Source organism: Equus przewalskii, chromosome 1 (genome assembly GCF_037783145.1).
Source record: "Equus przewalskii isolate Varuska chromosome 1, EquPr2, whole genome shotgun sequence".
Classification (NCBI taxonomy): domain Eukaryota; kingdom Metazoa; phylum Chordata; class Mammalia; order Perissodactyla; family Equidae; genus Equus; species Equus przewalskii.
This window is the reverse complement of record NC_091831.1, coordinates 58,865,287-58,890,420: the sequence shown is the minus strand read 5'-3', so window position 1 is coordinate 58,890,420 and position 25,134 is coordinate 58,865,287. Positions and strand designations below refer to the sequence as shown.

General features: G+C 54.3%; 1 protein-coding gene across 4 annotated transcripts in view; it reads right to left on the bottom strand.

Moving 5' to 3' along the window:
• Positions 1 to 25,134, bottom strand: part of ADAMTS14 (ADAM metallopeptidase with thrombospondin type 1 motif 14) — an 83,006-nt gene that overhangs the window by 32,979 nt on the left and 24,893 nt on the right. For all 4 annotated transcript variants that reach the window (XM_070612174.1, XM_070612153.1, XM_070612163.1 and 1 more), the window contains exons 3-4: positions 23,708 to 23,864; positions 17,799 to 17,989 (exon numbers count right to left, since the gene is read on the bottom strand). In XM_070612174.1, coding sequence (XP_070468275.1) covers positions 17,799 to 17,989; positions 23,708 to 23,864 — 348 coding nt within the window. The remainder of the gene's footprint in view (positions 1 to 17,798; positions 17,990 to 23,707; positions 23,865 to 25,134) is intronic.

Below are 25,134 nucleotides of genomic sequence, written 5' to 3'. Positions count from 1 at the left end.
TGGACAACTCCAGGTTTTTTGCTTTAAATAACTTTTTTTCTGAATATAAAACATTTCACTCTAAAAACTTTGAAAAGTACAAAAAAAGTAAAAGAAGAAAATTAAATCACCTCCCCTACTATTAGCCAGATACATAACAGCCACAGTTAACACGCTTCCTGCTCTATGTGTGTCTCATTTTACAAAATTGGAATCACACTGAATATACTCTTTGCATTTCGCTTGTTTCATGCAACATTATTCTGTGTGTTTAAAAGTATCATCTCCAGTGTCTGCATGGCATGCGCCACCACTTATGTAACTAATCCCCCAGTTGGACATAACCCCAGAGAGAAGTGATTTGTCCAAGAGGAGAAATGACTTGCTGAGCGAGTCAGTGTCAGTACACAGCACTAGTGGAGCAATGCAGCTCCTGGGAGCCAGAGTTCTGGTTCAAATCCCAGCTCTGTCGCTTTGGAGCTGGGTGGTCGGGGGCAAACCAGGTAATTCTTTAGAACCTCCGTTTCTGTCTCTTAGAACAGGGATCATAATGGCTGTCGTGTGGACGTCTCACGCCAACTCCACATCTGGGAATGATGAGTGAGCCACACAGGCAGACAGGCCCCAGGCACCGACAGTGATGGAGACAGAAGTGGAACCCAGCCTCTGACTCCTGCCCGCACAGCTTCCCAGGAGCCGGGATAGAGTTTCACGCATGGCCCTGTTCTCACCACTTTCGTCCCTCTATGCCCTTCAGCTCATGAGCAAAGTAACCAGCCTACAACCCACACGGGGACTGCGGTCCAGCAAACCCAGAGGAACCAGGCGGCCAGCCCCACATCTGAGAGCCCCCCGGGAGAGGAATCCAGGAGGGGAAGCGGAGGTCTGCTCCTGTGCCGACACAGCCCTCCTGGGCCAGGCTGTGGGGGCCGAGCTGCGGCAGCAGATGCTGTATGCACCGTGGAGCCCCAGCCCGCCTCTCCCAGTGCCCAGAACAGGCAGCTGCCCCAACTCATGAGCAGGCAGACTTCAGAGCAGCCAGCATCAGGCTTCCACCAGGGTCTGCCTGGCACCCACGTCTGGACCCAACTGAGATGGAAGACCAGTGCCCCCTGTGGGACAGCAGGCCTCCCCAACACCCCGCCACACGGAATGGTGGGAAGTCCAACAGGCAGCAGCTCTTCCTCCCACCGGCCCCCTCTCCCCAGCAGGAACAGAGACATCATGGGAACAAGTGCTCAAATACATAAAGAGATGTCCTTCTCAACCCGCACACCCTTGACTTTCCTAGGAGAACTGCGGGCTGGAGGGGCAGGGGTCCAATCAGCCACACACACATTTTCTCCCCAACAAATTCCAACCTAAGGATTCTTCGCTGATCTGCTGACATGACTGCTGATCTGCAATAGAAAGACTCCTAACTAACCCCGACGTCTTAGCCCCTCCAACACCAGAACTTGGCCTTCCTTCTACACAGGGGTGGGGTCGGTGTCTCAGACCACCCTGACATGCCCTGTAGGCACGTAGACCAAGGGTGGGGTCACGGGTGACGCACATTCCACACAGCCACACCGCGCCCCACTACACATGTATAAACCACGGCCGCCCCGAGGCAGGGGAAGAGAGCAGGCACTGGGAAACAGGTGGGGGCATCTGCAGGGCCCTGGGCGTAGCGAGTGACCAGGGCCACTGCCTTCCTGCCCCGTCTCTCTCCAAAGTGGACCAGGTGGAGTGCTGCCAGAATCCTGCCGTATTACTCATTTCTATCCCCGCACGCAGCAGGCCAAACCCCTATCAAGGCCTCCAGTGACCCCCGCTCCCCTGCTCCATCTCCAGCCCAGGACACTGGGAGGTCCTCACGGTGGGGCTGGGGAGGGGGCTGCCGCACTCTGAGCAGGAGGCAGAATCAGAGCCTGAGTGTCCAATGCTGATGGGGTTGAGTGGGACCTCGTGACGCCACCTCCCACTCCCAGGTAACTGGCCTCAATGCAAACACTGAGCAAGCAGAAAGGGACACCCCATCTGGAGAGACCACTCAGCACCCTGAAACAATCCCCAAAGGCTTCGGGCGACTGGTATATGGAGCTCTGCAGCACAGACTCCCTATGCCACCCCCCAGGAGCTGAGGGAACAGATGGTACACGTGTGGGCAGGAGGGGTCAGGGAGGTCTCCCTGGAGGACCGGCAGGATCTCTGGACTAAGAAGGTTGTGGACCCTTCGGAGGAGATGGGCAGAGGCTTGGTGCAGGGGAGAGGAAGGCAGGAGCCATGTGGAGCCACCAAGAGAGCCCCGAGGTCATTGGCAATCAAGGTAACTGAGGCCAACCCCCATGTGATGGGGACTTTCTTCCCAGCCCACGCTCACACACCTCTAGCAATGGGGAGCTCTCGGCTGTTAAAATGTCCTCAGTGCCATAGGCCCCACTCAGCCTTCCCGTCCACCTCCTCCACTGGCCTCAAGTCTCCCTCTTGAAGTTTCACTGAGCACATCTGCGCCATTCCTGGGGACAGATGGTGACCACAGTCTCTCAGGGACTTCTCCAAGCTCACATCAGTCAAGGAGAAAATCTCACACGCAGCAAGAGAGAGAAGCCAGATCATTTAGCAAGGAAGCACCATTGGGTTGGGAGCAGGGTTTCAACGTAACAAGGGGGACACTGAAGTGACACCACCAAAGCACCAAGATAAAGGAACTGTTGACCCAGAATCCTGGGCCCAGCAAACTCTCTCTTAAGAACCATGATGAAATGAAGACGTTATCAAGTAAGCAAAAACTGAGACAGTTTCACAGGACCCACTAAAGGATGCGCAGGAAAAGAAGATGGAAAATGATCTTGAAAAGGACACCTAACCCACAGGAATGGATGAGTAGTTTTGAGGCTGTGATACAAGCAGGGTTCAGCAATGAGAGACAGTCTGATCTTTTCTTATTCTGAACAAGGATAATAAAGTAGCTCTTTACTCCCTTATTCTCCCAATTAAAACAAGTGGGGCTGGCCCTGCCATTCCAAGTCCCCTAGTCCAGCCCACCTCTGGGGCCCTGGCACAGTCATCTGCACACACCCCTGTTACCCCCAGCCCTTGAATAGGGACCTCAGTGGCTCTGATTCAGCCGGAGCTGCCCAGAGTCTTTGCCCAGGCCAAAGAGGTGGCTGGCCAGGGCTGCCATGTCCAGCCAGAACTGCAGAGGCCGCCTGGCACATGAGTCCCATCCACAGCCTGAGCCGGTGCTGGAGCCCCAGCCAGGAGTGCAGCGCCCTGGGAGGCCAAGGACCCCAGCCCCGTGGAACACACAGGCAGCTCGCTGACAGGCTCCAGGGCCTGGCTCTGTCAGCTCTGCCCTCCACGCTCCCTCTCAAATGCCAGAGGTGAGGCCGCGAACCAGCTCAGAGGAGGCCAGGAGTTGCTTCTCACGGTGGTGGGCACAAGCATGGCAGCGGCAAGACACATCCACAGGGCGGAAAAGAATAGTGTGTCTAGTCTCCTTGCTTCCTCACCTCAGACAATTTCCATGTCATTTGCAAAGAGCCCCCCACCCCAGGTTAGGGTTCGGCATGACACATTGGCCTGGGATGCCACTGGATGCGCACCAGAAAAAGAAGGAAAATTCAGGACTTTCTCTGGCCCCAGGGAGACAAAACAGCAGAAGGGAGAGGATGCTAGAGCGCACCAGAGCTGGGGGAATGAGCTGCTGGTCACCAAACACAACCATGTGCCAGGCCCTGTGCTGAGCACTGTGCAGACAACCTCACAGCAGCCGCATGGAGAGAGGAACTATTCCCTTTTCATAAGCGAGAAATCCAGGGCTCAGAGAGGTTAACTTGCCCAAGGCCACTCAGCTGGGAAGTGGGAGGGCCAAGATTTGAACTCAGATCTCTGTGAATCTTAGCCACTAAATGCTGCTGCTCTCCAGAACCAGCTTCTGTGGCAGGCTGGCGGGGGTGGGCTTTCTCTGGCCTGGGAGAGAAGACGAGGAAAGTTTACAACTCAGAGGAGGAAGGCAAGCCTTCAGGCGCCCTGCTCACCTGGGTCCAGCCAACGTGGCACGAGCAGGTAATAGAGAGAAATTGAGCTCGGGAGCCTGCGGTTTGCAAGGCAGCCCTGACTGTGGACTTCTCTCCATCTGCACACTTGTCCTCACTTCAGAAAACGCCACCCCCTTGGTTGGCTAGGGAGAGGGAAAGAGGTCTTGCCCTCCAATAGTGCAGTCTTTCTGAGAAGATACGAGCCACGCTGGGAGGTAATTAGATGAGGAGGTTCAAAGGAGGTGAGATCCGGGCAGACGGGAGGAGCCAGCAGAGGCAAGGCTTATGCTCGCGGGCACTGAACTGGGGGCAGGATAGGGAGGGCCGGGGGCAGCTTCTAAGTCAGGGATGGAAGGAGAGAGATGCCCAGGGGCCAGGAAGCAACGGGCAAGGAGGCACCTCAGAGGGGAAGGCGCAGGAAGAGAGCCTGGCGCTCCTGAAGCCTCGACCACATTCCCTGGGTTTTCTGACCTGCTTCCAAACAGTCCCTCGTGGGTGCACCTCAACTTCTGAAGCACAAAAAGTCTTTCTTGGGAGCAAACGCAGGGTGGAGGTGGGTTTCCACATCCAGTAAACAGCGAAACAACTAGCAAGAGAGTCAGCGCAAGAACCCTTGCCTTGTTCTCCTGTAACCCTGCGTGACCACGCCTCCCGGGGCCCTTGTGGTCAAGCCCACAGAGCCAGAAGAGGGGAAGGTGGTCTATCGGGGTGGGAGCTCTGAATGTGTTTTCCTGCCCAAAGGGAGGGTCAGACTCCGGGCACCTAGGGCAGGAATGCCCGGGCTTTAGTCTGCGGCTTGATGGGGAGAGCTAGGCCCCCAGGGAGCCCATGGGAGGGCAGCTGGCAGCCCTCCCTTCTGGACCAAGCCGAGATGGGCTTCTCCTTGGCAGGGCAGGGGTAGGGGGGCCCAGCAGAGAAGGTCCCGGCCAACCCCAAGCCCTCACTCCTAGGGAACACAGCTCCCGAGGAGCGATGGAGCAGAAGGTCCCCCTACTGCTGGCAGCCAGGTTCAGGCAGGTCTCAAACATGGAGGGCTGTGCTGAGAAGGTAAGACCCTGGGGTCTTCAGCCACCCTGTACTCAGACAGGAGACAGGCCCTAGCTGCAACCTAAGGGCTGCCGGCGCCCCCAGCTCCCTGCACCGCTTCTCTGGACCCTCCCAGCACCCTGCCGGAAGGAAGTGCCACCCCTTCTTTTCTTTTTTATTAACGCGTTTTAAGTTTAGAATAGCTTCAGGTTTACAGAAAAGCTGCAAGGACAATACAGAGAGTTCCCGCCTGCACGGCACCCAGTGTCCCGCATTATTAGCATCTGTCATTACTGTGGCACATTTTGTCACAACTAGTAAACCAATATCAGCACGTTATTATTAGCTAAAGCCCATATCTTATTCAGGTTTCCCCCAATGTCCTCTTTTTCGCTCTGGGATCCCATCCAGGACACCACATTCCACTCAGTCATCATTCCTCCTTAGGCTGCTCCAGACGCTTTCTCCTCTCTGACATTTCTCGGACCTTCCTGGTTTCTGATGACCTAAAAGGTTTCGAGGAGTCCTGGTTAGGTATTTTGCAGACTGCCCTTCAATTTGGGTAGGCCTGAGGCTTCTCTCATGGTTAGACAGGGGTTACGGGGTTTGGGGAGGAAGATCACAGAGGTAAAGTGCCATCCTCCCCACATCACATCAAGAGTGCACGCTACCAACACAGCGCATCACTGACCAACACGCTGCATCACTGACCAACACGGCACATCACTGACCAACATGGAGCATCACTGACTGACATGGTGCATCACTGACCGACACGGCTCATCACGGACTGACACGGTGCATCACTGATGACACTGACCTTGACCACCTACTGAGAGAGCGTTTGCCGGGTTTCTCCACCGGGAAGTGACTCACCTTTGCCCCCTTCCATGCCGTGCTCTTTAGAAGAAAGTCTCTATGCAAAGTGGAGTTAAAATCCACTTCCTTGAGGCCAGAGTATATGCATCAATTATTTGGAATTCTTCTGCACAGAAGATTTGTTCCTTCTCCTCCATTTATCTCTTCATTTAATCACTTATTATCAGCATGAACTCATGGATATTTATTTTACATTCCAGCTATAATTCAATGCTGCATCATTTATTTGGTTGCTCAAGTTGTCCCAGCTATGGCCCTTGGGAGCACTTTCATTTGGCTCCCATGTCCCTTTAACATACCCTCACTGGTTTTGGTTCTGGGGTTCTGTGTTTTTTAAACACTTCCTTCCTTTCCGGCCCTACGAGATGCTCATCTTGTACATTCCCTGCCCCAGCTCTGGAGTCAGCCATCCTCCAAGGAGCTCCCAGGAGCACAGTGCATTATCCCCATTCTCATGGTGAGAAAGGCAGGCCCAGAGTGATGGAGGAGCGTGCCCAAGGACAGCAACCACAGTTGGTTCAAGCCCAGCCTCTGCTCAGGGGCCTTCCCTGGGCATCCACTGCCTCTGAACCTGGAGAGAATGGGGCCAGCCCTGCTTGAAGGCAGGGGAATGGCCACAATGACCTCTCCTGCCCTTTCTCAGTCCCAGGCCCTAAAACCAGCCCTTCTGTCTCCCCAGCCACGACCCTTTTAACAACAGGTCACATGGTGATTCTGCAGAACAGGCGCTCCACCGCCCAGGTACCAGAGACACACACCGCGCTTCTAGAGTCTGAGACACTCTTCTTTTTCCCTGTTTACTATCACAGTGGGCCAGGGGCAGTCACCGTGTGTGGTCACTGCCCGTACAAGCACGAATTTCTTGTTGTTCCTGGCGGCTTCACAGGACAACCGCAACCCCTCAACATTTCAGGTAATGACCCGTTTAGGGACTATCTGAGGAAGGAATGTGAGTCCCGGTTGTCTGAAAACCTGCATTGCCACCTTCCGGTAAGATCAAGAAGGCACCCACATTAAAGCTGCAGAAGGGGTGTCGTGTCCGTAGCTTTGACAAAATCCCAGTGACAAGAGAAGAGCAATCCTGCAGGATCACTCGTGCTCTTGAAGGCACAGGCGACAAAACCACGTGGGAAAACACGGACTCTGATGGCTCTATGCTGAAAGTGACTTGGACAAGTGATGCTCTGAATGTGAAGACGTCATGGGAAGACCTTACTTCCTCACACTGTCTTATTTATGTGTGTACAAGAGCAACATGACAAAAATCTAAGTCTAAATGAGGCTAAAAGAGCTCTTCTGATAAATACAAATAAAAATGCTAAGTGATAAGAAAACACAGAGTTTAATTGGTAGGTTTTGCTCTTCCTTCAGTACATAAAATAACGGAGCGTCTGGGGCCTTAGATTTGATGAAATATGGTAAGGACGTGCTCACACATATGTGTGAACTCATCTGTGTGTGCACATCTGATGTGGTATGGTACACGCAGGTGCATGTATCTACACACATATCTGTGTTACATGTGCGAACACATGTACCATATATGTGCGCATATGCACACATGTGTGGATGTGTGTCAACAACATACTGCTGCCTGCAGCCTGGGATCCCTGCTTTCCCTGGGCCCTCAGGGGCTGACCCACGCAGTAGCCAGAGCTGGGCCCTGGTTTCCCCTGGGTTGGGACACAGACTTCACCAGGCTGTCACGCTCACTCATATGCCACACTGGCAGCCCTGCCTTCAAGGTCACCAGTGAGATCTTGGAGGCTGAGCCTGCTCTCTGGGAGGTGGGAGGAGGTTGCTGAATCTCCTGATTCCCTTCTCAGTTGCCACAGGCTCAGTTGCCACAGACTCGGCTGCTCCATCCCCTCCCTGCCAGTTCACGATCATGGCCCTGTATTTCAGAGGGCTGGTGTGGGCTACAGGTGGGCACTTGAAGCTGCTGTCTAACCAGCACACCTCTCCAGGGTGGGGCTCCGGGACTCCCAGGGCCTGCAGGCTGGCCTGAGCGGTTCTCCCGGGACCCAGTTGCTCGGCCCACGTCATGCCCAGGCTGTGTGTGCAGGGTGGTTCCAGACTGCACAGGAACAGAGCCCTTTCATGAGTCCACAACGCTCAGCATTTATCCTCCACGACCTATTTCCAAATTGCAGCAGGCTTTATGTCCCAGGGCAGCCTGCCTGTGTGTAAAGAGAGGCAGTGTGGAGGCCTGGGAAGACCGGAGCTCTGCTGCGCGATCTCACCCCCAAGCCCATCTCTCCTCATCAGACTATGGAGGCCTGAGGACGGAAGGTGAGGCAAACGTCAATCATCTGGAACCAGGCCTGGTACATAGTATGTGCTCAATCAACGGCATCTGTTAATTAGTTTAAAACTTCTACTTCTCACTTTGGGAGCCCATTAGACCACCCCAGAAACAGGATTTCTGGAATCTGACCTCCAGTTTGTCCAATATGTTGAGTGAGCCGGTAGATATGAACGCCCTTCGTGAACAGTAAAGCTGTCTTTACACGTGAGGGTACTCGTTATCAGTACATCTCCCCTGCCAGGAGTCCCAGCAGTGGTCCTTTTGTGGTGGGCGCTGTTCTCTGCCCAGTGGGAATGTAAACACCTGTGTGTGGCAGTAGGGGTTTGCAGCCCGGCCATGAGGGGTGCTTTGACGTGGACGATTCTCTGTTGCGGGGCATCCTGTACATCGTGGGACGTTCAGCAGCATCCCTGGCCTCCTCCCACCAGACGCCAGCAGCCCCTAGCCCTCCAGCTGTGACAACCAAAAAATACCTCCAAACCTTCCCCGTGTCCCCTGGGGGGCAAAACTGCCCCCGGTTAAGACCCACTGCCTTAAAGTACACGAATGTTTGCATTTAGTTTTGGGGGTTTCTGAGTGCCCTAAAAGCAGTGGAAAGTTTCCTGAGGAGAGACAAGAAGAGAAAGGAGCAAAGAGAGGGAGGGGGAGGCTTCCCATCTTCACGACGAGCAGGCAGGACGAGCTGCTTTGGAAGCTCACAACCCTGGAAAGGAAAGATCTGGCAAAGCAACACATCATCAGCAGGAGAGCAGCTTCTGTGGGGCTCCAAACCAGCCCTTAGCAGGAATGTTTAACACGTGTTTTGTGCCAACAGAATGCCACCCCCCTCCAAGCTGCGGCCACCAAGGCTCTGGTCTGACAGTCACCCACACCCAAACCTCCCGGGTCTGGAAGGGGCACCAAGCTTTTCCAAGCAGGCCGTCTGAGCGACTTCAGTGTTCAGAAAGGGGCTCCGAGGTGGGTGGGAGCTGGTAGGACCTTCACAGAGGCACCAGCCAGCGTCTCTCCGGCAACCACGTCCAACACCTTTGTAGTGTCAGCCGGGCGAGGTGGGGAGCAGGGTGGGCAGAGAGCCCACCACCCAGACAAGTGGGCTGCCAAGAGGGGTCCAGCTGCAGGCTGGTTGCGTGAGGCTCAGTGAAAGGGCCTCTTTATCCCTTCTTGCCCACCCTCTGCTCCGGCTCCAGGCCCTAAGAGGATCCCACATCCCCACGGCCAAGGGAGTCCTTGCCCCAGAGACTGAATGCATCACCCCGAGGCAGGGAGAGTGTGCCTGGCTGGCAGGCCCGGCCATAGCCAGGAGCCAAGGGCAAGGGTGATCCAGGTGCAGCTCCAGGGTCCTGCCCCTGCCAGGGAGACCCGTGGCAGAGAGCGGTTCCTTCTGCAAAGGGGCAGCATTCTTCCCACCTCCCAGGCTGGGAGCCTGGGCACCTTCCTTCTCCCTCCTCCCCAAGCTGCCTGCCCCAAGTTCTGCCACAGCAGCAGTGGGGGAAAGCGTAGACTTTGAAATCAGACAGCTGTGGGTTCGAATCCCAGCTCTGCCACTTGTTAGCTGTGTAGATTCTGAGCAAGTCACTTAGCTTCTCAGAGGCGCAGAGGTCAAAGGATGTGGCTGCGTAAGGCGCAGCGAGGACTCTAGGAGGGCTTCTGTGAAGTGCTCAGCTCTGAGCCTGATGAGCGGCAGGGACTGGAGTGATACTGGGACGTCTGAGATATTCAGGTAGTTTGGAGAGTCCTCATTTCCTGGGTCTTTCCACTGCCCCATCACAGCCTCAGCTGGCCTCTGGTGTCCCATCCTCGCCTCCCCAAATCTACCTTGGTGCCACCAACAGGCACTGTTCTTCACACATTTTCTCCACTCGAGAGCCCGGGCTACTGGCTGATGGAGATCCTGCCACAGGTGAACTCCGAGCGTTCTCTGCAGGCCTCCGTCACCTCCCCGAACACCCGGCTGCCTCCTCACGCTGCCTCCACAACCCTGCCTCGCCGCCCTGCCCCGCTGCCACGCTCAGCCTGCGTGCTCTTCCCCTCGCCAAACCCCTCCCACCCACGGCTGGCTCAGCTCCAACCCCCTCCAGAAAGCCTTCCTCTCCCCTAGTCCACAGGGACAGCTGCCTCCTTCAGCACTGCCCTCAGAGATTCCCAAATTATTATGGGACTGAGGCTTGTTTTTGCAGCCAGACCAAAGCTTCTACAACAGGAGTCTGTCTGTCATACTAGGCACACACCAGGTGCCCACTAAATGCTGAAAACTGCCCAGCATGTTTCAAAGTCCTCAAATTTGAAGAAGCCTTAAGGAGAGTGACAGATGGGTAAACTGAGGCACAGAGAAAGACAAGTCCACCCAGGGCCCACCAGCACATGAGGGAGGGGTGAGGAGGGAGTCCTTGCCCACCATCTGGAGCTGCATGAATATTTATAGCACATCCCCAGGTTAATAAAAAGAAAAATGAGAAGCAGGATGCCCCTGACTCATTCTCTCAGCTGCGGTGGGGAGCTCCAGGGACGAGGACCCGATCAGATCATTCTGAGCGCTCCACTAACAGCTCCGCCCTCTGCTCGCTGGCTTAGCACAATGAGACCATGCACCCTGGGAACCAGATCTCCTCTCTCCCCTCCTGCCAGGCCAGCCCTGGCCCCGGAAATCAGGATCAGAAATGGTCACAGGCAGGCAGGCACTCTGAGGGAATAGCAAAGGGACACGCTTTTTACTGGCTTCATGAAATCCCCGGGGGAATTAGTGCTTCAAGTGTCCCAGGCAAATAAAAGTTCCCACACAATGCACAGGATGAGCTGCTGCTCCCCCGGGAGGGAGAGGCTGCCGGCTGCCCCTCTGTTCACCTCCACGGGCCGGAACCATGGCGGGCTGCTCCTCTGCACCCTGGTTAGTCAGAACCCCTCACAGCCCTCTTTCCCTGGGGCAGCGGCAGGTCTGCCACAGCTCCTTAAGCGGGGCCATCTCAGTGCTATGAGCCCCTCTCCCCCGGGGGAACAGGCCGCCATGGGAAGCTCTGCCTCAGCTGCACCCCTCACATACCCCAGGCCCTTTCTGTTCCCACATCCACAAGGGCAGGCCAGCAATGAGCAGAAGACCCAGCCTCCAGCAGCCTTCCAGAACCTCCGAGAAGACATGTCCTCCCCTCCTCACCTCCTTTCTGGCAGGTGGTGAGGAGAAGGAAGGTGGAACCAAGACTGCGGAAACAGCAGTCCCCAAGGCAGGCCCGCATGGCACAGTCTTCAGTGAAGATGCCGCAGAGCTCCCTGGCCAAGACTGTGAGTCAGAGGTCAAGAGAGGGGGAAGAGGTCATGGGCTTACCTTCCTCCAACGGTAAAGTTCCAAGGACATGGGGAAGGACAGGAGGGAAGGGGGCGACTCGACTCCACATCGTGAACCTCCAGAACTTACTTAGGAGAGCTTCCCACCCACTCCTCACCGCCATCTGCATGGTCTCTACTAGCTCCAGATCTGAGGGATTAACAGACCCTTCTGAACGCATCACATTTCAGTCTGGGAGCGCCTTTGGAATACCAAGTTTCAAAAGTACACTTTGTTCTACGGAAAAAATATCCCCTTGTATGACCCATTAAAAGACATCCTCCAGTTTCCAAGGGAAGCCCCAAATTCTGCCTGGGGAACAAGTTCTGCCGCCCCTCCCCATCACCTTCCTAACTTCGCTGCCTTCAACCCCACACCTCGGAGGCAGGTCTCATCTTTTCCATGGCCCCCAGGCCACTTGAGCTGATCCTCTCAGAACCCTGTCGTGGGGCTTGGACTAGACCAGTTACTGGGTCTAGTGGGGGCCTTGCCAAGGGCACACAGTGGCCAGGAAGCCACAACATGTGGGTTTCCACCCTAAGCAGGGACCTCAGGGACTGGCACAGGGACACACACGTATATGATCACTCATTTCCTGGGGTCGCTTCTCAGGTCCCACCCCTGGCCTGTGTGGGGACCCAGTCAGAACTGCAGAGTTGGTATAAAGATTATTTTAAGCTGAAGACATCTGGGATTCAACAGATGCAGAAGGCTTCTCAGAAATTCTCTTATCTGACAAAGAAGCAATTTCCGGGAAGCAAGCTACCATAAATCCCCTCCCCAGGGAACCTTCACAGCCATAAAAAGTGATGGAAAGACCACTTGCACCTACATAAACAAATATCATCATAAACTTTCTTATTTCCCCTTAGTTCTCCTAAAAACCCATTTGTCTTTCCTAAAGAAACCTATTCGTCCTACCCCTAGAGCCCTTCTCCCTCCTTTCTTTCTCCTATTAAATTAGGTATATAAGCCCCAAATTCTAACCACCTCATTGAGTTACTCATCAGTATGTCCATGGATATGCACACTGAACCCGTAAGTAAATGTTTTTTTCTCTTGCTAATCTGTCTTTAATTAGTTTAAATCACAGATCCCCAGGAACAGAGCCTAAGAGGGTAAAGGAAAGTTGTTTTTCTTCCCTGGCACCTGGGTCACCAGCCATGGACAGCACCACCTGGCATGAGGCTACAGACACTGTATAGAGGCCGTGGGAAGAAGGTAAGCTCTGAAGTCGACAGAGCAGAGCTTGGATCCCAGCCCCACGGCTGACCAGACAGGAGACCAGCAGGTTGCAGAGCGCTCTGCATCCCAGTTTCTGTGTGGGGACATCAGCAATACTCAGACCTCTCACAGGGTTCCTGGGAGACTTGAGTAAATGAGGTCACGTTTATAAGGAGTCTGGCTCCCAGTGGTTGCTCAGAAACGGTTCCAATGACGTCACTTGCAGTCGTCTGTGGACACACGGCAGTGTGAGTGCTGGAGGGAGGGACTGCATCTTCCCCTCCTTCCGAGCCTTCCACTGTGCAAGCTGTTCTTTCGTCTGCACGCCTCACTCCTGCTTTCCAGGAACAGACCCTGCTCCACCTCAACACACATGCCCAATGAGCTCCACCTGGGGGGCCGGAGCCGACCCTCCAGTCACAGCAACTAGTCCAGGATGGCCACGTGACCCACCCCAGGCCAATCCCCCCTGGGAGGGGGAAGGATCCCTGGCCTTTGGGTCCCGAGAGCAGGAGGTGTGGGAATCTGGGGTTGCCAGTGGCCCTGTTTCCCGTCATGGGGAGAAAGCCTGGTTCCTATTGGAATGTGTCTCAAAGCACAGACAAGCAGCGGGAAAGAGTGTCCTAATGGCCCTGAGGCCCTAGTCCCTGTGCTTCCTGGAGCTGCCCTGTCCTGCAGCTTCCTTCCAACAGATCCCTTCCTTGGCTTAAGCTAGTGTGAGTTGGGTCTCTGTCACTTGCAACCACAGAGCCCTGACTAACACCTACCCCCATCCTGCCTAATGCCTAGCACCAAGGAGGGCCCACTGAGGCAGCACAGCACCTGGCTCTGAACAAATGAATGAATGACAGCCAAGACTGTGGGTAAGGCCAGCGGGGAAGCAGGGCTCCAGAAAGTCTGTTCCACCCTTCCAGAACCTGCTGACCTACTCAGTCCAACCATGAGACATTTAAGGAGAAGCAAAGAAACAGAATCTCAATGGAGGCGCACAAACAGGGGTTTCTCTAAAAGATGCAAGAAGGAATGGAGCAGAAGGCTCAAGAAAGAGAGCTCTGTGGTCTTCCGCAGACAACCCACCCTCAACCACTCCCGACCGCAGGCCTTCCCTCCATACCCCACGCCCCAGCCAGAATCCAGAAAGGGAGAGGCAGTGGCCAGGGCAGTGCTGGGGAGGAGAGGGCTGGGGGAAGGTCCCACAGCCAGAATCCGGGGTGGGTCCTAAGCAGGGCTGCCACTCCTCTAGCTCCAGGGGCGAGCTTACAGCCGGTAAGTCAGATGGGCCACGAGACTCCCAGCCATCCAGGGAAAGTGCTCTCTACCTGGGACCTGGTCTAGGCCTCAAACTCAGAGAATAAAAATTGGTACTTCAATGGAGACTAAGCACTGTCCACAGCACACCTTTCAGTCCTACCTGAATCTGATGCGGCAGAAGCTACTTTACAACCCGAGCAAGACAGACAACTGACAGCAATGCACAACTCTCGTCTATCGACACGCAAATTCTGTCTTCCCTTCCACCCCGTGAAAAAGCCAGTTTTGTCTCTATCTGCACATTCACTTCAAAATTCCTGATCTATAAAGGTTTCTGTTCTTTGGGCTCTCTTTTGAATAGGTTATGACATCTGCCTGGTTCCCTCATTGATTAGTGAGTAAAGCAAAAGCTTTAAACACACACCCATTTTCATTTCTGTACAAGAGTCACGATTTTACCTTTTTCTGAAAATTATCTTTTAGCAAACTGAAGGACTCTGGGGCTATGAATAGGGCCCAGCTCACAATCCTGGGCTCTTCAGCCCCTATTTTGGACCCAGGTTCCCAGCTCCCAAGGGCTTCCTAAGGCCTCCCCTTCGCCTACCCACTCCAGCTCCTCCTCCTGTTCTCCACCTGCTGGCTCCGGCGGCCGACCTGGCTCTCCCACCAATGGGATTGGTCCTCAGCTGTGGGGTCTTAGGTTGGGCCAGTGATTTATAGAGTATAGGTGGCTGTGTTCATATTCATAGTCATCCTCCCTTCCTCCCTCTCTCTTTCTCCAACAGCCCACACAGCAGCCTTTGCTCTTTGAGTTCCAAACCACAGGTTACTTCAGGGATAGAATTAGTATCCAAACAAAGGGTGGCAAGGGGCAGACTTTCTGGCAGCCCCTCCCCTCACTGGGGCTCCTGTAAGTGGAGCTGATTTCTAGCCTTGCTCTTTCCTTAAGGCTGGTGTTGGATAGAAACCTGCTGCCTGCCTTCCCCTTTTCCCCTCTGGGCAGATGCTGGCTCCCTGCTCCTCCCATAGACACCACCAGCTCCATATTTACTCATCACCTACCAGGTGCTGGGCTCTGTGCTGTGTGCTGTTGGGGTTCAAGCCCAAGACAAAGTCCTCACCCTCAAGGACCTCACGCTCAGAGACTTAGACAAAGAACCTCTATAGGCACACACAAAGACAAACGATACGGCTACAAGAAGGGCAGAACACATTATTTGAGTACTCACTATGTGCCAGGCGTGTGCTAAATACTTTACACATATTTAACCTTCACAACAAACCCAAGAGCAGATGCTATTATGAAATTATGAAAATACAGAGGCTTTCAGAGTTAAACACTGGAGCAGACACAGTCAGGGTGTCTGTCCAGCTCAGAACAACTTCTCCAGTGGCCATGCCTGTGTCCAGTCCCTCTCCTACTTTGGGAAACTCTATGTCCTTCTCCAACACACAGTGATTGGTCCAAAGGGTGGTCATGTGACCTAGAGTTAGACCAATCAGAGTCCTGTTCCCGGAACTTTGCCTGGGAACTGGAGGGAAAACTTCTCTTGTCTCTGGCCATGGAGCTCTGGGGGTAGGAGTTGGCCTCACGTTGCTAAAGGCCAAGAATCTGTCCTGCAGAGAAGCTGGTCAGAGAGAAGTGGGATGTCACAGAGAAAGTAAGGAACCTAAAGACAGAGTCCATGTAAGCCTCCAGTACCAATTACATTTAAAACCACCTCCATCCTGTTCCTCTCACAAGCTGGCTCATAAGCCAATAAATTACCCTGTCTTTCTTAATCTAATTTGAGTTGGTTTCCCATCATTTGCAACCTACAGAGTCCTAAGCAATGCAGGTCCTTTGCCTGAGCTGCATGCTGTCTTAGCAGCCACCTCATTTGCTGTGTGGCCGGATTTTGGACCCCAGACGGCACGGCAGCATCAGGCTATTTCATTATCCTACAAGTATTTCCAGGCAGATTGTCATGACTGGAGGTTGATGCTTCTGTTCATTGACTGTTCGGTTTCCAGAAACGTGTTACTACTCACCTCATGGAAGTCATATCATGATTCTCACCAACCACTTACTGAGAGCTTATGCTATGTGAGGTACCAGGCTACACACTGTGTGTCTCATTTAACTCTCCCCTAAACCATGCACAGTGAGTATTGTTAATGCTGTTTTAAAAGTGGAGAAAGGGACACTTGAGAAGGTTAGTAACCGGGCTCCAAGGTCAAAAAGATAGGAAGGGGCGCAGCCAGACTGTGTGGTTTCAAAGCCCACGCTCCTGGCCAGTCCACTAGTGTTCCTCTCTGTGCAGTACTGTGGTCGGCTGCAGGTCAATCACAGGCTTCAAGAACTGCCAGGGTAGATTGAGCGCAAGGTGATGCTATCCCAGCCTGCCCACCTGCAGTCGTTTGGTCTGCATGAGAACACAGCTACCTTACAGGTCAGAGGAACCTTAAGCCAGTGGAGGCCCATGCAGCAGGTGGACCCTTGGCCTTCTAAAGAGGCCCCACTCAAATTCTTCGGGACCCACCACGTGTAGGCATCACCCTTCTCAGCTCTTACGTCTGGATGAACGTCTATGATGAGCTGTCAAGCTGGGTCACCTGCAGGGACTCAGGACCCTGTCCTGTTATCCCCTGTTGATGTGGCATTTGCCTGCCCACACTGCTCGCCTCCTCCTGCTGGACTCCACACAGCCCCAGCAAGCTGAGCTGGGCCTGACCCCAACATGTCACCCCTCTACCCAGCTTCATAGGGGAGGGCCCGGGGTTCTGCCCACCCTCCCTAGCATCTGGCTGTGGCCTGCATGACTGCCACCATAGGTCCCTCTTGCACCTCGACTTGTCTTCATCCTCCCAGAGCCATAGCTGCAGGCCCCTCTGACAAAAGCCTCTTGCCAGAAGAGAAACAGCAGAGGGCCCACCTCCAACACTTTCCCCCTCCTTCCTTTCTGGTCTGTGCCTCTTTAGCTCCGAGGCGCCCACTTCTAACCCACAGGCCAAATGTGGTGTGTAGATACATTTTGTTCAGCATTCACTGTGGTTTTTTATTTTAACATTTAAAAATTGACAGCTTCACTTAGACATCTAGATTTAAATTTTCCATAATATCAAGTTTTTTTTAAAAAAATCTGCATTTCTGACCTTTCTAGAAGAACTGGCCATATGTGACAAGAGCCCTGCATCTCTGCATGAGAGTCACCAGCAGCAGCTGAGTGAGTACCAGGCACTCACTTGGGACAGAAGTGGGCTCAGCGTCACCAGTCTCAAAGTCTGCCCATGACTCTCTTTTTCCCTGCCTGTCTGGTCTCTGTGAAGACACAAGGCCCACAGTGGGGACCTGGGATCCCCTCTAGCAGATTGATAGCTCATTGGCCAGTCTCTCCAGCCTGGGATTGGACATTTTCTCCAGATGATGGGTCTCAGGGAAGCCCCTTCAACTCTAAGGCAAGCGAGCACCCCCGAGACACGCCTGCCCCAGGCTCTGAACGTGTCCAAGCCCAGAACCCACTGTCAGCGGGCCCCAGCTCGCCAGGGGCTGGCACTGATGGCCTGTGACCACCTCAAGACAGGTATGCACCACTGAGGTCAGGCTGCGGCCTGGGGTGGGCATCAGGCTAGCTCAGGCCTGTTTCACCACAGAACCCGCTGTCCAGCTGGGCTAAGGAACAAGCAGTGACTTCCCCAAGGCCACGCAGAAAACACCAGGCCCGAGAGAAACCACCCATTCAGACCAATACCGGTGGCTCCCACTCCACCCCCTGCCCAGCCCTAAGCCCCAGGACTCGGAGACACTCACGATGTTCATGAGGGTGAGGACGTAGTTCTGCACGTGCTCCTTGCCATGGAAGCGTACCACTGAGTCGTCCACCGCCAGCAGTACTTCGATGCTGTAGCTGCCCGTCTTGGCATGTCGCCGCTTCCGATCCCCGTCACCCAGCTGGTCCCCCACCAGGCCCAGCAGGTTGGGAAGGCTGCCCAGGCCAAAGGCTGAAACCAGGATGGGAAGAGATGGAGGTCAGACCCACGTGAGGGGCTGGCCCCCTCATGCCGCCCGCCAACACAGCTCTGCCCCCTGTCGCATGTGCCCCCTCTCCTGCCTCTGTAAGCCAACGTAGCCCGAGGGTTTGTTCCATACCAGATAGTTCGTGGGCACAAACCGTTTTCCTGGCACGAGGGAATGGCTACATCTTTGAGGCAATGAGGAGCAGAGAAGTGATAAGTGGCCTGGGTTCCACTTCCCACTTGGTCCTGTCCCACAGTGTGTCCTAGCCCAAGCCCCTTCGCTTCTCCAGGCCTCCATCTCCCCTCCTGTGACATGGTGATGAATAATCCTGGATCTCTTGCCCCACAGGCCTGCTGTAAAAATCATAGGTGGCAGTGAGTGGAAATGTAACCACAGGCCCTCTAGGACTAGTTCAACTGTCCCCATCTTATCAACAGAGTAATTAGGAACTGAGAAACGACCCCTTGTCTAGTTCCAGCCAGTTGAGACCACCAACCTCTCAAGTGGGCCTGCGTAAATGCCCATAAATGAACCCTTTTGACATCAAAGGGCTGAAAATTCCACCCTCAGATCATGGTAACGCTGCCATTTTGTGAGCACGCATCCTATGAAGAGGCAGGCAGCTTGACTACACTTGCACAGATCATCAGTGACCTCACTTCTCCTCACCTCCAATCATCCATCTCCACGTTTCAGACCGCCCTGCTCGACATCCCATAAACTGCCCCAAGCCCTGGCTCGGGGAGACAGATCCGAGAGCACACGCCCTGTCTCCTTATAGCTGGATCTCACAAAATAAAGCTGATTTCTCTTCCCCTAAGCTGATGCCATAAAATTGGCTTTTTTTTTATGTGCATTGGGCAAGAGAACCCCAGTTGTGTGCAGTAACAGATCAACGAGCACCTTGCAGAGACCCAAGTTCTGCCTCCAAGCCTCTGCCAACAGGGGTACTGCAGGAGCGAAATCTGAGGACAGGGCAACGGGCAAGCACGGGACGCTGTGCTTCTGTTCCTTTTGATTTCCCTTCCGTTAGCGGCCCTCTAGTACAAACAAGGAAAGCACTAGAGTTAAGGGTTGGAAAACTGTGTGGCCACTGGCCTATTGGAGACACCAGAGAAGGGCGGCCGGCCCTCCAAGTGCACGGCCAGGCGAGCAGGGTTCAGGCCAGTGTCACCACTGCTCACCCCTGGGGCCACTGCCTCTCTCTCTGCAGGTCACACTGCACAGAGCTCTGGCAGTGAGCCCAGCGGGGAGTGCAGCTGCCCAGAGACAAATTCCTGGGAGGGAGGAGGGAGAACTCCAGGAGGCAAGGGCTCCCTCCAGGGAGCGTGGAGAAGAAATGACAGTCACTCCCAACGTGGGAGCAGTGCCCGAAGGGTTACACACCGCGAGTGAAATGTGGGACTTGACCCCTCACAGCTCCGCCTGCAACGCCTGTCAAAGAGAGGCTCAGAGAGGTTACCTGACTCATCCCAGGTCACACAGCAAGTTAAAGGCAAAAGCCCAGAATGTGAACCCGAGTCTCTCACTCTCCCATTATCACACCCTATTAGGGCCCACCCAGAGTTCTCTGTCAGCAAAAACAGTGAGGAGATTGGGGAGGGCCTGCCGAGGTCAGCCACAGACCCCGGAGGTGTCCCAACCACACCCTCTTCTATGTGTCTCTCATCCTTCAGGCCACACATAGGTAACCCTCAAAGTGGGAGATGGGGGCAGCAGGCTGCTGGCAGGCTTTCAGTGAGCCCACCCAGGAAGCCCCAAGAGAATGTAAACCAGGGCAGCTGCTTTGAAAAACAGTCTGGCAATTCCCCCCAAATTAAACATAGTATTACCATAGGACCCAGCAATTCCACTCCTAGCTATATACTCGAAAGAACTGAAAACATATGTTCACACAAAAACTTGTACATGAATGTTCATAGCAGCACTATTCATAATAGCCAAAAAGGGAAGCAACCCAAATATCCATCAAGAGATGAACAGATAAACAACATGTGGTTTCCCCACACGATGGGACATTCCCCTGCTGTGCAAAGGAGTGAAGTCCTGGGACGTGCCACAGCATGGATGAACCTGAGATGCTGAGTGAAAGAAGCCAGTCACAATAGGCCACATGTTGTGCGATTCCATCCATACGAGATGTCCAGAACAGGCAGTCCACAGAGATAGAAGGCAGCCCAGTGGTTGCCAGGGCCGTGGGGAGGGGAAACGGGAGTGACTGCTGATTGACGGGTATAGGGTTTTATGGGAGTGATGGAAATGTTATGGAATTCAGTAGTGGTGATAGATGCACAACATTGTAAATACGGTTAAAAAAAAAAAACCCTAAAACACTGAATTGTATGCCTTAAAATGGTTAAAATGGTGGATTTTATCTCAATTTTTTTAAAAAAGCAGCAGCAGCAGCAGCCCTAAGGCCCAGCCGGCTGGCTGTCCCTCAAGGGATGAGCTGCCCTAGTGTCTGGCAGCCCCGGCCCTTGGCCAAGGAGCTGGAACTCCGCCCACAGGTGCACACGGCCTGCTGGCCTCCAGTTCCCTCCTCAGGGGGGACTTGGGGTGGAAAGGGGGTGACAGAGAGCAGGACCACAGGCTGAGGAAGGAAAGGGCAGTGTTGGGAGCATGGGAGCGTCCAGGGCACAGCCTCCAAGGCCAAGGCAGGGTCCACAGGGGAGTCTCTGAGGGGCTGGGGCAAGGGCCAGCTCACACCTGGAGGTCTAGCCGAGGGAATTTCTACCTCCAGATGCTAAACAGTCTAGATTTCTCACAGAGCCCTTGAGGACAGACGTGCTTAACTCTTTTTGGGGGCCCATCAAGGATGTGTGTAAGTATGAGTGTGTGTTTGCATGAGTGTGAGGAGATGTCAGTGGGTAGGGGGTGTAGGTGAGTGGGCAAGCATGTGTGAGGTGACTGTGTGTGGGTGTGTGAGTGGGTACAAGTGTGGCAGGGAGTATAAGTAGGTATGAGTGTGTAAATGAGTGTGACTATGTGTGAGGTGTGTGACTGTGTGTGGATGAGGTGTATGTGGGGTGTAGTGTATGTGAATGAGTGTGAGTATGAATGTGTGAGGTGTATGACTGTGCGGGTGGTGAGTATTAATGTGTGAGGGGTGTGACCGTTGGTGTGCAAGTGGGTATTGTGCTATTGTGTGTGAATGAGTGCAAGTGTGCGTGAGTTGTGTGGCTACGGGGGGTGTGAGTGGGTATTAGTGTGTGTGAACATGTGAGACGTATGACTGTCTAGGGGTGTGAGTGTGGGGTGTGTGTATTGCATGTGAGTGGGTGAGTGTGTGTAGGTGTATGTGAGTGGGCAAGTGTGTGTAAGTGAGTGTGTGTGTGTGAGGTGAGTGGGTATTAATATGTGTGAATGAGTGTGAGTGTGAGTGTGTGAGCTGTGACTGTGTGAGGTGTTTGTGTGAGTGTGGGGGGTTGTGTTGTATGAGTGGGCGAGTGTGTGTGAGTGTGTGTGGGTATACACATGCTCTCTTCAGGAGGCAGCAGCCAGGACCACATCCTGAGTGCCAACGGGAAGAGTCCCACCCCCAATGTCATGGGTGCCTGTCAGCCACCTGCACGGTGGGGCCCAGGTGGCAGGAGGCCCTTCACGAGGCCCTGGCTCAGCTGGAAAACTAGCCTGATGGCTCCTCTGACGCTGCCTCTCCTTCCTCAGGAAAGCCAGACGCACTCCACAGGGCAGCAGAGCTCACGCAAGGGACACAAGGATCATTAAGACTTGGCATCTGTCCTCCAGGACCCCCAGCCTGTGTGGGAGAAGGAAACAGTCCCAGGAGAAATCCAGGGGGCTGAGGGATCCAGGAGAGGGGACACCTGAACTGCGCTGACCCCCAGCAGGACGGGGAAGGACAGAGAGGGGAAGGTGCCCAGGCTGAGGGAGCCTTCTCAGAAGCCGGCTTCCTGGTGGCCAAGTAGCTCTGACCAGCTGGCCCGGCCTCTGAGGCTCTTCTCACCCCCAGACATGCGGGAAAACCCTTCGTCCTCTCAAGAATGTTCAGTGGAGATGGGTGCACCCACAAAGCCTTCTCCACACACTGGGCCCAGCCCCGCTGCTAGTCTTAAAATAACAGAAGGAGTGAGTGTCACAGGTTTATTCTAAGGAAGGACACAGATGAGCCCCGGCATGGCATCGCCCACAGGCTCACAGGCACTCCAGCAGGCAGTGCGATGAAAGGGAGTCACACAGCCTCCCGGGCTGAACTCTGACTCTGCCAGCTGCGCATCTGAGGTCAATCATCCCTAAGGTGGGCGCTGGTTCCCACTGGTCCCCACCCTGCCCCTAAAACCCAGCCTAGCCCCACCCCACCCCAGGCCTGCAGAGCCCTCCACCACTCAGCTGGCTCCTGGGGCTGCGGCTTCTCTTACAGCGACTCTGGGGGAGCAGCTGGGGCTTCAAAAGAGGCATTGTGTGTGGGGACAACTGGCTTCCAGGCATTCCTTCACGCGATGCCCAGCCCCACAGGGGCCCTGACGGGAGGGCGCGGTCCGCTCACAGCCAGATTCCACCCAGGCCTTCTCATGTCCTTGTGGCCAAAGGGGCTCCACGACAAAGCTAAGTTGGACTATGAAGTTGGCCACGGGCCCAGGACCAGCACACATCGCAGCCGCTGCTTCATGGGCTCAACCATGGGTCCTGAGCATTGCTGCTGCGCAGGCGGCTGTGCTGGTCACTGGGGGGCAGGGACGCCCCGCTCTCAGGGGCTCTCACCCTAACCAGCAGTTACCCTAGTAACAATACTGTAGTAAGAGCAGCCACTCAGCAAGCACCTACTACGTGCCCAGCTCCGTGCTGGGATTCTTACCTACACTATCACTAATGCACTCAACCTGAGAGGCAGACAATGACCACCTCCACTTTGCAGAGTAGATGAGGCTCAGAGATGTAAGTAACTTGCTTAAGGTCACACGGTAGACAGTGTTGGAGGCAGGATTTAAAAATCATCGGTTGAGGGGCCAGCCCCGTGGCCGAGTGATTAAGTTCACGCGGCCTGTTTTGGCAGCCCAGGGTTTCACCGGTTCAGATCCTAGATGCAGACCTAGCATGGCTCATCAAGCCATGCTGAAGCGGTGTCCCATACAGCACAACCAGAAAGGCCTACAAGTACAATATACAACTATGTACTGGGGGGCTCTGGGGCGGGGGAGAGAGAGAGGAGGAGGGGGACGGGGAGGGGAAGGAGGAGAAGAAGATTGGCAACAGATGTTAGCTCAGGGCCGATCTTTAAAATTAAAAAAAATTCTAAAAAAAAATCGTCTGTTGGACACCAAGCTGACTCTGATGCCCTGACACCAGGCAGTCCCCTACAAGTGCCCCAAGAACTTCTTTCCTGTGGCTCCCAGGGTTGAGTTGATTTTTAGGGGGAAGAGCTAACTGCAGCCATTCCACCGTCTGCCTTGGCAGAGAAACAGCCTTGCAGAGCAACCCTGAGCCCTGGAGAGACCTCTGGAGTCCCAAGGACTACAGTTCAGGGGACTTGAGTAGCTTCTGTGGCCCCCAACTCCAGCTAGCTATAGTAGCCCCTAAACCCACTGGGGTTTCTCTGCTAGTGCAGAAGATCTACACAGCCTGGTCCCATTTTACAGATAAGAAGGCAGAGGCCAGGAGTTGAGAGGTTAAGGTCAGAAGTTACCCAAAGACCCCCCCCAGAGGTGTGGACAGAGGCAGAGCTCGGGGACCTGCCCAGTGCCTACCTTCATTGTGAAGGTCCCCGCCAGGCTCTGCCCACTCCCGCGGGACAACTTCCCGACGGTACACCACATGCGTCCTCCCGCTGGCCTCCTTCTCCTGCTGCCCCCACTCCAGGGGTTCTATGAAGAAGTCAGTGCTGTCGGTGCGGATGAGGCCCGCCTGAACCAGGGGAGAGAGAAGAGGCATGAATACACGGCACAGAACAGGTGAGCAGTTGTGAATGCAAATGTGTGTGACCACATGGGTGCAGGCTCTTTCCGGGGGGCCTCAGGCAGCCCTGGGATCCCAGCAGGGAAGTTTAGGGTGGCAGGAAGCTGAGCAAGGGGGCCCATGCCCATTTCCAGAAAATCAGATCCACTTGACTGTGCTGTGCACTCATGGGGTTCCACAAAACGTTTCATTGAAACAAACGGTTCCTGTGCTTAAAAGGGGGGAGGGGAGGAAAGCCACTGCCACAAAGAATACACGCGCACATCCCAGGACACCGCATCCCACCCTGAAGCGCTGGCACGTGGATTTGCCTTTGCCTACCTGCAGACAGGAGAGCAAATCCTATCTGTAAAGGTAAAGGATGCCCAAGGAGGGTGCTGGTTCCCCGCTCCAGGACAAAGCACTATTATTTCAGATTTGAAGCATGTGAGCACTCATGCCAGGGAGAGCAGCTAATGTTCGCTGACCATCAACGAGCCAGCACAGTGCACACGAGTGCACACTCTGTTTTCAATCTAATTTTTTGCCTGCATCAAAATATTCCCTTAAAAAAAATCGGGTGTTTTGACCTTGGAAATAAAAACAGAAAATTACAACCTTGGCCAAGCCCAGCAAATGTGTTATGAGCCCCCGGTGAAGGCAATAATCACAGGGGCCAAGGAAACACACAACCAGATGTGTGTGAATATACAAGTAGCCGCGCAGGGCCCCGGCCCCCGGCACACATCAGCTCTATAAAATCAGAACAGCCCACCTACCATGGTGCTTGGGACAGAGCAGGCACTGCTAAATAAATATGTGTTTGTCGAATTCCCTCACTCATTCAGCAACTGTCTACTGAATGCCTACAACCTCCCAGCACTGCTCCAGACACTGGAAATGCAGCTGGGAACACAAGGCAGCGAACGAAGGAACCATTTTTATAAACCCATTGCCCCTTCTCCGTTTGAACAGGAGCTGCCTGTTTTTAAAGCAGCCACTACTTTACGCAGTTAACTGCCACCAATTTTCCCACCTCAGCCTGTTTGGAGATGGCCTCTTTGGGAACTCCCTTGCAAGTCCGACGGAGCACACACCACCGAACCTCCCAGCAGCTGCCAATCTCTTTCTCGTCCCTTCCAGCCAGATGTGTGGATCAAACGGCAAACACCATTTTGGATCAAAGCCAAGGGGGCTGCCTTCTGCGCCTCATAAACCGCCTCAATCAGAAGGCCAAAAA